Source organism: Phoca vitulina, unplaced genomic scaffold (genome assembly GCF_004348235.1).
Source record: "Phoca vitulina isolate PV1807 unplaced genomic scaffold, GSC_HSeal_1.0 scaffold52, whole genome shotgun sequence".
Taxonomy (NCBI): Eukaryota; Metazoa; Chordata; class Mammalia; order Carnivora; family Phocidae; genus Phoca; species Phoca vitulina.
The window spans coordinates 3,597,457-3,608,915 of NW_022589755.1; the positions used below are offsets into that span (position 1 = coordinate 3,597,457).

Below are 11,459 nucleotides of genomic sequence, written 5' to 3' on the forward strand. Positions count from 1 at the left end.
AAAACTCCATCAAGGCTTTTGGAAAGAGTGATGATGGAATCTGAAACAGTCCAACTCATAAAAGCACAGAGTAGAACATGGTTGCCAAAGGCTGGGGGGAGGGGATATGGGGAGATGTGGGGCAAAGGGCACAGAATTCAACTATGCAAGGCAAATGAGTTGTGGGGATCTGATGTACAGCTGGGTGACTATAGTTAGCAACACAATCATACACTCGAAATCTGCTAGGAGACTAGATCCTCAGAGTTCCCACCACACACACAAAGGTAGCCATGTGGGGTGATGGATAGTGTGAACTAGGCTGACTGTGGTGATCAATTCACGACGTGCATGTATATCAACACATCAAGTTGTACACCTTAAAGATCTACAATTTCCACTCATCAATCATACCCCAGTAAAGCCCATTAATCATACCCCAATAAAGATGAGGGATCATAAAATGAAAAGAAAGGCAGTCAGGTTGCAATGCAGTTTGATTAAAAACAACAATGGCAAGAAAAGAAGAAAGAACAAGACAGACAAAGACCCTAACCTCATGGAGCTTATATTCTACTTGGACAAGACAGGTGGTGAGAAAATAAACCAAGGCTTGCAAACCTCAGATGCCTGCAGGAGGCGACGAGAGAAAGCATAAATCAACGAGGCAGGTGAGTGTGGTGGGAAATATGACAGAGAGTAGCCAAAACTCAGCTTTGGCCAACTGCAACCCTTCAGAAATGGGGACTTAAATTGCCAGACCTTCTGATTTTTCAAGGATAGCTGGAATTTTTTAAATGATGACTATTTTTATGGAAATTTGCCCAACACCTTTAAATATTTGCTCAGAGAAATCTTTATGCACTGTCCGTCAAAGTACATTTATGGGTCATTGTTAGCTGTGGGCTGCCAGGTTGTAGCTTCCAAAGTAAACACATGAGAAGACCAGATTATTTCAGAGAGTGATGTGTGCCCGGAAAGGAGATAAAAACAGCGTGATGGGAAGGGGAGTGACATCCAAGGTGGAGCAGGGACTTTAAGATGATGTCACCAGGAAAAGCCATTTGAGTAAGACCTGGAGAATGAAAAGAAGCCAGCCATGCACCAAACTAAGTGATGGCTGTTTCAGGGAGAGGGAACAGCTGGTGCAAAGGCCCTATGGTAGAATGAATACAGTGTGTTTGGAGGAAAGAAAGAAGGTCGGTATGGTTGGAGCAAAGAGAGTGGGGAGGGGGGAGTGGCAGGTGATGGAAGTAGAGAGGCCAGCAGGGGTCAGATCATGTAGGACCATCTGATGGTCATCCATGAGTCATGGGTCCTAGCTATCTCCTCTCTCAGACTCTGGAGTCTGGCCCCAACCTCAGTCCCAGACCCTCCTTCCTCCCGGCACTCTGCTTCCCTGTGAAGTTTTTAATCAGGGGCCTGGAGAATGCAGCCAGGAATCTGTGTCCTGTGGGTCACTGGCTCCCCTCTGGGGCCCCACACAGCTCAGCTTAGGGCACTGGAGGAGACGCTCTCCGGTCCCCTTTCTTCTTTTTTTTTTTTTTTTTTAAGATTTTATTTATTTATTTGAGAGAGAGAATGAGAGACAGAGAGCACGAGAGGGAGAAGCAGACCCCCTGCTGAGCAGGGAGCCCGATGTGGGACTCGATCCCAGGACTCCAGGATCATGACCTGAGCCGAAGGCAGTCGCTTAACCAACTGAGCCACCCAGGCGCCCCCCCTTTCTTCTTTTGCTACACGCATCTTTCATTCATTCAACAGATCTTAACTGAGCTCTCATTGTAAAATATATAAACAAGACTAACAAAGGCCCTGTCCTCCTGGACTCCCATCCCAGAGGGAGAATTGGACAATAATCAGGTAAATGTATTGCTGTAGGCTGAATCATGGCCCCAAAAGTTCATGTGTTAGCATCCTGACCCTGTACTTTCTCAGAATGTGACTATATTTGAAGATAGGGTCTTTAAAGCAATAATTAAATTTAATGAGGCCAATAGGGCCCTAATCCAATATGGAGGGCAATATTGCTGGTGTCCTTACAAGAAGAGGTGGTCAGGACACAGACACACAGAGTGACGATCTCGTGAGGACACAGGAAGAAGACGGCCATCTACAAGCCAAGGAGAGAGGCCTCAGAGGAAACCAGCCCTGCCTACAGCTGGACCTCTGACTTCCAGCCTCTAGAACTGTGAGAAAATACATTTATGTTCTCTAAGCCCCTTCCCCACTCCCAATCTATGGTACTTTGTTATGGCAGCCCAAGCAAATGAATACATACATAAATATATAATTCCGGGTAGTGATCGATTCTATGGGGGGGAACAAGGCAAGGTAGGGACACAGCAGGTAATGGGCCTACTCTAGACAAGGTGGTCAACAGTGGTCTCTCTGAGGAGGTAATATTTGATCAGAAACTTAAATGATATGAAGAAATGAGACATAGGATGATCTAGTGGAAGAACATTCCAGGCTGAGGGGACAGCAGTGCAAAATGCTCTCAGGAGGAAATGAATGTGGAGTATCTGAGGAACAGTGGAGAAGCCAACGTGGCCAGAATGGAGGGAGCAAGTGGTAAGAGATGAAGTCCCACGTAGCCAGGAGCCAGGCCACATAAGACCCTGGAGCCATGTTATTCTAGTGGTAGTAATTTATTGTTAATCTACTGGCTTTTGAACCAGGCAGGAAATGGTTTAAAAATATGACTAACCCCAAAGCAAAGAGGTAGGATTTGGCCATGGGCTGCAGTCTGTGGACCCCTAGCCTTGACACACTAGCTTCGTGCCAAGAATCCAACCAGATGCTCTCATGTCTCATCTCTTCCCACTAGACCTAGTGAGGTACATATTATTATCATCCCCATTTTACAGAAGAGAACATTAAAGCCTGGAGAAGTGGAGCTTGGGTTTGAGCGCAGCCAGATCTACTCCATTGACTATTCTGTTAGGCACATCACTGTCCCTCCTCAAAGATCAAGCCTGATCCCTTGTATGATCTAGAAGGGCCCACGTGATCTGGCCCCTGCCTACTTCTTTGGCCTCCTTTCAGCTGCTCTTCCACCCTATAATAGTAGAGAGTAGGACTTCTTTCAGCCTTTAGATGCACCAGATTCTTTCAAGCCTGGAGATCTGTATGCATCCCTACTTACATTACACTTCTTCTGAGAAGCCTTCGCTGAGCACTGCCACTTAAGTCAACATCAGATTTCCCTATGATACATTTCCCTCTTACTCTTTTCATTTATAGCATTTATCATAGCTGGAATTAGTTTTTTAAAGATTTATTTATTTGTCAGAGAGAGAGCACAAGCAGGGGGAGCTGCAGGCAGAGGGAGAAGCAGGCTTCCCGCTGAGCAAGGAACCTGATGTGGGACTCGATCCCAGGACCCTGGGATCATGACCTGAGCCGAAGGCAGATGCTTAACTGGCTGAGCCACCCAGGCATCCCCACAGCTGGAATTGTTAACATATATTAATTTATATTAGTACTGTCTGTCTGGCCAATTTCTATCTCTCTCAGTAAACTATAAATCCACGAGGGCAGAAACCTTGTCTGTCTCAGATCTCTAAAACATGAACAAACACCTGACGTATTTATTTTATGGAGAGAAACAATGTAACCCAAATATGTCCCTTTATCTAAGGAGAACTTAAAAACACAATCTGCCCAGTCCCTGATACCCAATATAACCAAAGTACTTACAGCGTCAAATCCACCCCCTCACTTTCATTTGGATGTACAATTTGCAGAAAAATTTCATGCCTGAGATTTCCATAAAACACTTTTATATCCACACCTTCATGGCACCCCCAGGAATAACCCAGGTATGAGTTCAGTAATAACAGCAGCACCAAATTCCTACCATGCCATAAATTACACAAGAACAGGGATCATCTTAATCTTATTCATCTTTCTATCCCCAGTGGTACCTAGCACAGCATCTGGCACTTACTAAATATAAAAAAAATACTTGTTGAATAATTGGATGGATGAACAGATGGAAAAATAGATGGAGGGAGAGAGGGAGAAAGGAAAGGAGAATGGAAAAGGGAGAAGAGAGTAGGAGGGAATTAATGAATGGGTGGATGGATGGATGGGATGGACAGATGGATTAATGGGATGGATGTTTAACAAATGGTTACTTGGATGAGTGAGTTCAGGGATATAAGAATACCTGAGCTCAGAGATAAAAAAAAAAAAAAAAAAGATCTGCCCAAGATCACATGTCTTCAGAAGTTGGAATTCCAACCCAGATCTTTTGATTCCCTGTTGATTTACTGGTCCATCTTTTATACCAGTATCCTCCTCACTCTCCATGCTCCAGCCACACTGGCTTTCTTTCAAGATCTTAAATTCACTGAACTCTGTCTAGCTTGGTTACTCATGAACTCCCTCTCTAACTCTCTGCTTCAAATCAAGTGCTCTTATTATGCACTCTCATAGGATTCTACTTTTCCTTTTCCTTTATAGCACCTAGAAGTTTGTAATTGTGGGATGATCTGTGATATTTCTGTGTCCTTAACCAGATGATAATCTCCATAAGGGAAAGCACCTTTCTGTCTTGTACACTCTTATATTACACCTACATACATGTACAAACGTGTTGTGTACAATGTGTCTGTGTGTGTACCAATGAATAAAATGAACACATGAATTAATGAAAGAAAGGAAAGAAGATGACTGATTTCCCCCCCCTTATTTAGGAAGATATCTAAGGCAACAAAATAATAAGAATTGGTCCTTATTATTTTCCATTCATATGCCCATGCTCTTGAAGACTCATTGTGTCTCTTTTATCCTGCACCAGGCTCTACCTCACTTGTTAGTTAAGGTTACCATGTACATTTGTGCAAGATTTGGCCTGCTTTATGCTCTGATCTTCATTCTGTTCCTCAAGCTTGTTAAGTCTTCTACAGCCTCTGCACATGCTATTCCACCATCACCATCATCACCACCATCACCACCAACACTGCCAACATTGCCAACATCATCACTGTCACCACCATCATTGTCCCCATCACCACCACCACAAACATCACCAATATTGCCGCCACCACTATCACCACCACACTTTGGATGATTGCTATTCATCCTTCAATTACCCGCTTAAATATCACCTTCTCTGAGTTTCTCTGACCCACCCTCACTGCAATGCATACCCCTAATATGCTTCATCATAATTCTGATCACAATTATGGTTGAATTAGCCTGTGTGTAAATACTGGTTACTGTCTAATTCTTTTTTTATATTTTATTTATTTATTTGACAGAGTGAGAGAGCACAAGCAGGGGGAGCAGCAGAGGGAGAGGGAGAAACAGGCTCCCCGGGGAGCAGGGAGCCCGATGTGGGGCTCGATCCCAGGACCCTGGGATCATGCCCTGAGCTGAAGGCAGATGCTTAACGGACTGAGCCACCCAGGCGCCCCTGGTTACTGTGTAATTCTGTCAGAATCTAGGCTCTGTGAGGGGAAGATACTATCTGTCTTGTTGTTAGTCTTATATCTCCAGCCCTTAGCACAGTGCATGGAACATAACAGGTGCTCAGTAAATACACAGAGGACAAATAAATGAAGCTCATATAATTAATGACCTTTCTATCCACCTTAGAAAACATTTGATCCAATGAGGACTACATTAACAAGATGCAGCATTTTTTTGGACTATCAACTCCAAGAATGCAACAGTCCTTAAAGACCCCAGTTCCAAATCTAAAAGAGTGTTTGGAGACCTTCCAATTCCAGCTAATAATAAGGCTTAGAACTCCCACATTTGAGCCTACTAAGCCCTTGTGCTTCCCAGAATGCAACAGTGATTGGAGATGTCCTCCAACTTCCCAGCATGCAACAGCGCCTGGAGATCCAACCTCCCAGCATGCAACAGCGCCTGGAGATCCAACCTCCCAGCATGCAACAGCGCCTGGAGATCCAACCTCCCAGCATGCAATTCCCTCAGTCTCCAGGCTCCCAACCCTCACCTGAGAGGCCAAAGCAGACGGCTCCAACTCGGAGTAGGAAGTCTGCACCTTTCCTGAGCACCATGATGATACAGAGGCACCCCAAGGCCATGACTGCCAGGCCTAGCACTGCTATCACTGCAGCTGCCAGATTTACCTCTGCAAGGAGAGGAAAGGGAAGAAGCAGAGGACGTGGGAAGTAGGAAGTGCGAAGAAGTCCCCTGTAGGGACCCAGAACCAGGAAGATGGAAGATTCAGAACTAGACAAGAATTTTCAGGTAGATCATCCAGTCCAATATTTTGCTTACACTGTTAAAGGAACTAAGACTCACAGACGGTCAGTGATTTGCCTGAGGCGGCAGAGCAAAGAGGAGACACTGCCAGGATTAGGAGGGGATGGGAACTGCCCATCGTTACGTAGGATCCGGTCCCTGTTTGCTTACAGGTGAAGCAGCTGAGGCAGTGGGCGTGTGGGTGACAACAGAGAAGGCGGTATGTTACAGTGGAGCGGTCCAAGTCTGAATTCTCCCCAGCCACCTCCCCCCTGGAAGATTTTGGTGAAGTCACCAAACCTCTCTGAGCCTCGGTTTCCTTCTCTAGAAAATCGGGATTGAAATCCCTATTCGATTGGGCTGCAGTGAGGATCAGAAATTGCTCATGTAAAGTGCCCAGTGCAGCGCCTGGGCACACGGCAGGTGTGCCGAACATGCGCATTGTGATTATTTACTCTCCCGGACCGGGATCGCTGAGCACGAAGACAAGAGAGAGAGGAGGGAGACCAGTTTACTATGTACCGGGCACCACATTGTCTGTTTTAGCTGCATCGTCTCATTAAATCCTTGCAAAGACCAGATGAGAGTCATGACACGATCACAATCCCTTTACTGGTGGGGAGGGATACTGAGATAGAGGGGTGATGGAGAGGCTGTGGTTATAGCACAAAGGGTAAAGTCCTAAGAGTCCCATTGTTCAGTATGGTTGCCACGAGCTATGTGTGGTCTTTTAATTTTAAATGGATTTAACTTAAAACAAAATTTAGGGGGCACCTGGGTGGCTCAGTTGGTTAAGCGACTGCCTTCGGCTCAGGTCATGATCCTGGAGTCCCAGGATCGAGTCCCGCATCGGGCTCCCTGCTCGGCAGGGAGTCTGCTTCTCCCTCTGACCCTCCTCCCTCTCATGCTCTCTGTCTCTCATTCTCTCTCTCTCAAATAAATAAATAAAATCTTTTAAAAAATAAAAAATAAAATCTTAAAAAAAAAGAAAAAAAATTTAGGAGTGCCTGGGTGGCTCAGTCAGTTAAGCACCTGCCTTCTGCTCAGGTCATGATCCCGGGGTCCCGAGATCGAGTTCCGCATCGGGCTCCCTGCTCAGTGGGGAAACTGCTTCTCCCTCTCCCCTTGCTCCTCCCCCTTGCTCATGCTCTCTCTCTGTGTCAAATAAATAAATAAAATCTTTAAAAAAATAAAAAAAACAAAAAACACTAGCCACATTCCAAGTGCTCAGCAGCCACATGGGGCCAGCGGCTACCATATTGGTCAGCAGAGATAGACAGCATTTCCATTTCACAGAAGGTTCTATAGGAGAGCATTGCTTTAGAGTCAGGATTATTTGGGTTTGAGCTCTGCCTCTGCCACTTCCCAGGAAAAGTAAATGTAACCATTTCTGGGCTTCCATTTTCTCATCTGGAAGAGGAAGATAAAGCCGCTGCTCCACAGGGTCATGCAAGGGACCGAAAGAAATACATCCAAATGAAATACTCGGCACTGTGCTTAGCACATGGCAGATGCGCATCTTTAAGATGTTAAAGTACTATTCTCGGAAAGGGGCTGTGACTTGCCCAAAGCCACACAGCACGTGGCAAAGGCAGAGCTGGGGCAGAAGCATCAGGCACGAGGCTCGGGAGAACCGCCTGTCCCCAGAGATGGGACCTCCCCAGGGCAAAGCAGAGAAGAAGACAGCGCTATCAAGAACTCCTCTGGCATGGTCAGCATAACTCCCCCCTCCCCACCCCCGCTGTCCCCACCACCACACCGCGGGGTACAGTTCTCACCTTTCTTTGTAGTTCTCTGGAAGATGTGCGCATTCTCCCCCGTAGTAAAGAATTTAAAATAGGTACAGTTTGCTTCTGTGGGAGCAGGAGAGAGAAAGAGGTGATGACATGGAAGTTGCCAGGGTAAGCTCAGGACTGGACATTTAACATCGCTCACAGCTGCCTAAAAACAGGACATCCACATCCCTGACATACTCAGGAGACAAATGATGTTCAGAGTAGCAAAAACCACCTGCTGTCACCCAGCTATACAGGAGCTGGAATCCCATTCTGGAGCTCTGAGATCCAAATCTGTGGCCTTGTAAGGGTTATTGACCTCTCTGGGGCCTCTGAATCTTTCTCTATAAAATGAGATAATAGTCTTGTTCCTGGCTCCATCATATGGGTTTGCTGAGGGTCAAGTAGGATTAGAAACAATGATCGCTTTATTCAACCAAGATACAGGGAACAGAAGGCTAACAGACTCGGAAAAGATTCTCATCTCAGAGAGAATTCCTAGCTAGAACACACAAAGAACTCCTGCAGGCCAGCAAGAAAAGAGAGGGAAAGCAATTGAAAAATGGGCAAAGGACAGGAATAGTCAATTCACAGAAGAAGAAGTCTGAATGACTCACAAGTATATGAAAAGATGCTCCACCTCACCAGGGATCACAGAAATGCAACTTAAATCAGCAGGGGAATGCCACTTTAGATCAATTAGATTGGCAAATATTAAAAGGATAATATCAAACACTGGAAGGATAAGAGGAAACAGCTGGGAGTATAAACTAGTCTTTTTTGGAAAGCACTCTGACATACTTTATGAAGTGAAGTACGTTTATACCCTATAACCCAACAATTTCATCTCTGGGTATGTATCCAGACAAAAACTACAAGCAGGAACATATATGTGGATGTTCTCTGCAACAATGTTTGTAATAACAGGGAGTCAGAATCAACCCAAGTATCCATCTCTAGGGGATCAAGTAAATGTGAGGGTTGCCCTCTTGTGCAAATCTCCACAGCACATAGTAGCCGTGAACTAGAATAACAAAGCAATATGGGGAAATCTGAGCAAGTGTTAAGAAAAAAAAATCATAAACAGGAAAAAATCCACAGCATGATATCATTTATGTAAATTAAAACAGACAGGTGTAAAAGAACGCTACATATTTCCAAGTTAACATATATATTCGTGGATGCATATCAAACACATTAAAGAGCTGAGTTAGAAAGGAACCGGGAGAATATCATGTAAAATAAAGCCCGAGAAGGATCTTGGGAAGGCTGGTGACAATTGTGATATAAGCCAAAGAAGAGTCAGATTCATCCAACTTTGTGTACTTGAGGTCCAAGGAAACCTAAACTTTAAAAAGGCAGGGGGGTGGGGGAGGGCGCTTTCCGAACTGCATTTCAAAGCCAGCACTTCCCACAGAATTCACCTGGCCCCATGATCTCATTCTACAGATGGGGAAACTGAGGCATGGGAAGGGGGAAGAGAGGTAGACAGCAAGAGGGGTACAAGAAGTGGGAGAGGGGCCGGCTGGTATGGAGAAGGAGAAAGGAACTTTCCAAATTGAAGGAGGATGTGCAGAGACAAGAACTAAACTGCTGAGTCAGGTGAGGGTGGGGGAAGGAGAGGAGCAGGAGGGGTCCCATCAGAAGCAGTGGGAGGGGAGTCCTTACCCCACAGCAACAGCAATCCTGCAGCAGCAAGAAGTAAAGGATGCTTCATGCAGCAGAGCAAAGGGTGAGGATGCTATTTGTAGCAGTCAGTGGGGGACACATGGTCTTCATCCATGAGGGAAATGTGAAGTCCCATCTAGAGAGTAAGAAGGTGTGGTACATCTTTCTGAGAGAGTGTGGGGTGTCTGGCCTCCTGTTTGGGCTACCAATGATTGAGTACATCTCGTCTCTGACTCCAGATGGCATATCCCATTTGGAAAAGAGTAGGATGGGTCACACACACCCTCTCCCGGTGCAGCCCAGGGAAATATGGGATATCCTTTGATGGGTAGGGCAATGTGTGGGATGTTTCAGAGATAATGGAAGTTGTGAGCTTCTGGAGGGTCAGGACTGGGGGATGATGGAGACGGTCCTGTGAGGAGGTTGAAGTCCTTTCTGACCAATAGTGGGGCATCAAGGGATGTGAGGAATCCTGCCTTATGCAGTGAGGTTGGGGCAGGGGACATTCCCTCCAGGACAACGAGGACCTTTGGGACATCTTTGTGGGCTAGTGAGATGCCATATAGTGTAGTTGTTAAGAACAGAGACAACCAGCGTTCAAATCCCATATGACTAGCCTGGGTGCATAGATTAAGCCACTTAACCTTCCTCACTCCTCATTTCTAGCTTCTGTAAAATGGGAATGATAATAACTATTTGGAAGGTTGCTATGAGGATATGAGGATTAATGAGTTCATGCATGTGAAGTACTTCGAACAGAGCATGGGTACCACATAAGCATGTAAGCATATTACACAAGCATATGATTACCAGGGCATCCCATTCTGCAGAAGTTTGGGAACTTCCCGCTTGAGACTCTAAGGGGCAAAAAAAACTAGCCCATCTGCAGAAGTGAAGTGTTTAATCCAGACTCTGAGTGAGTGGGAAACTCACACACCAAGGAGTGCTGGGCACCCCACTTTGCTATCAAGGATTTGGGACATCCTATTTGGGATCCTATGGATGTAAGATACCATATCTAGGTAAGTGAGGAGGGAAATCCCATCTGGAGCCCAGGGGGTAGATGATCTTCTTTGAGGGGCACTGAGGTTATGGGACATCGGTTATGGGACAGTAGAGTGTTGCAGATCTCATGTGGATGATCGAGCCTGTGACATCCCAGATGGACTGTGAGGGTTGTGAGATGTGGAGCCAGAGCCCGTTCCTGCTCCCAAGGGGTATAGGATGTCCCACTGGTATACGTGAAGGGCATGGCATGTCCTGTTAGGGAGAGTGCGAGGTATGGGATAGCTCTCTGGCATCGCCAGGGGTGAAAGGCCATTCTGTGGGACAGTGAGGGCTGTGGGGCACAGGAAATGAAGAAGCACGCTTCCCGGAGGCACAAGGTCTCTGCTGGGATGTTGGGGGGTGTTTGGCGAGAGCTCTGCTTGGTGGAATCAGTGGGGAACGGGCACAAATTCCATTTTGGGGCTGGCATCAAAATGGTCTGTCTCCCAGGGCCTGCAGGATGGGAGCGTGGCCTGTCTCCAGCGTGGGGAAAGCAAGCTGACCCCAGGCACTCAAACTCTCTCTCCAGGGGCTCAGGTTGTCTCAGGAAGTGCGGGTGCTTCTGGGGAATGCAGGCTGCCTGAGGTTACCAGCTGTGTGTGGAGAACAGGCTGGGTCTCGGGACACAGGTGCTTGCAGAGGTACAAGATCTCTAGGGGACACGGGCTCTGTCTGGGGTACAGGCTGGTCTGAGACACAGAAATGTCTGTGATCACATGCTGCGGTCTGGGGGTACAGCCTGGTCTAGGGGTATAGGCTGGTCTG

General features: G+C 46.4%; 1 protein-coding gene across 1 annotated transcript in view; it reads right to left on the reverse strand.

The window, feature by feature from the left end:
• Positions 1–11,459, reverse strand: part of CACNG8 (calcium voltage-gated channel auxiliary subunit gamma 8) — a gene marked incomplete at its 5' end in the record, with an annotated part of 39,655 nt that overhangs the window by 1,203 nt on the left and 26,993 nt on the right. The window contains 2 exons of the mRNA XM_032388913.1: positions 5,954–6,091; positions 7,983–8,057. Coding sequence (XP_032244804.1) covers positions 5,954–6,091; positions 7,983–8,057 — 213 coding nt within the window. The remainder of the gene's footprint in view (positions 1–5,953; positions 6,092–7,982; positions 8,058–11,459) is intronic.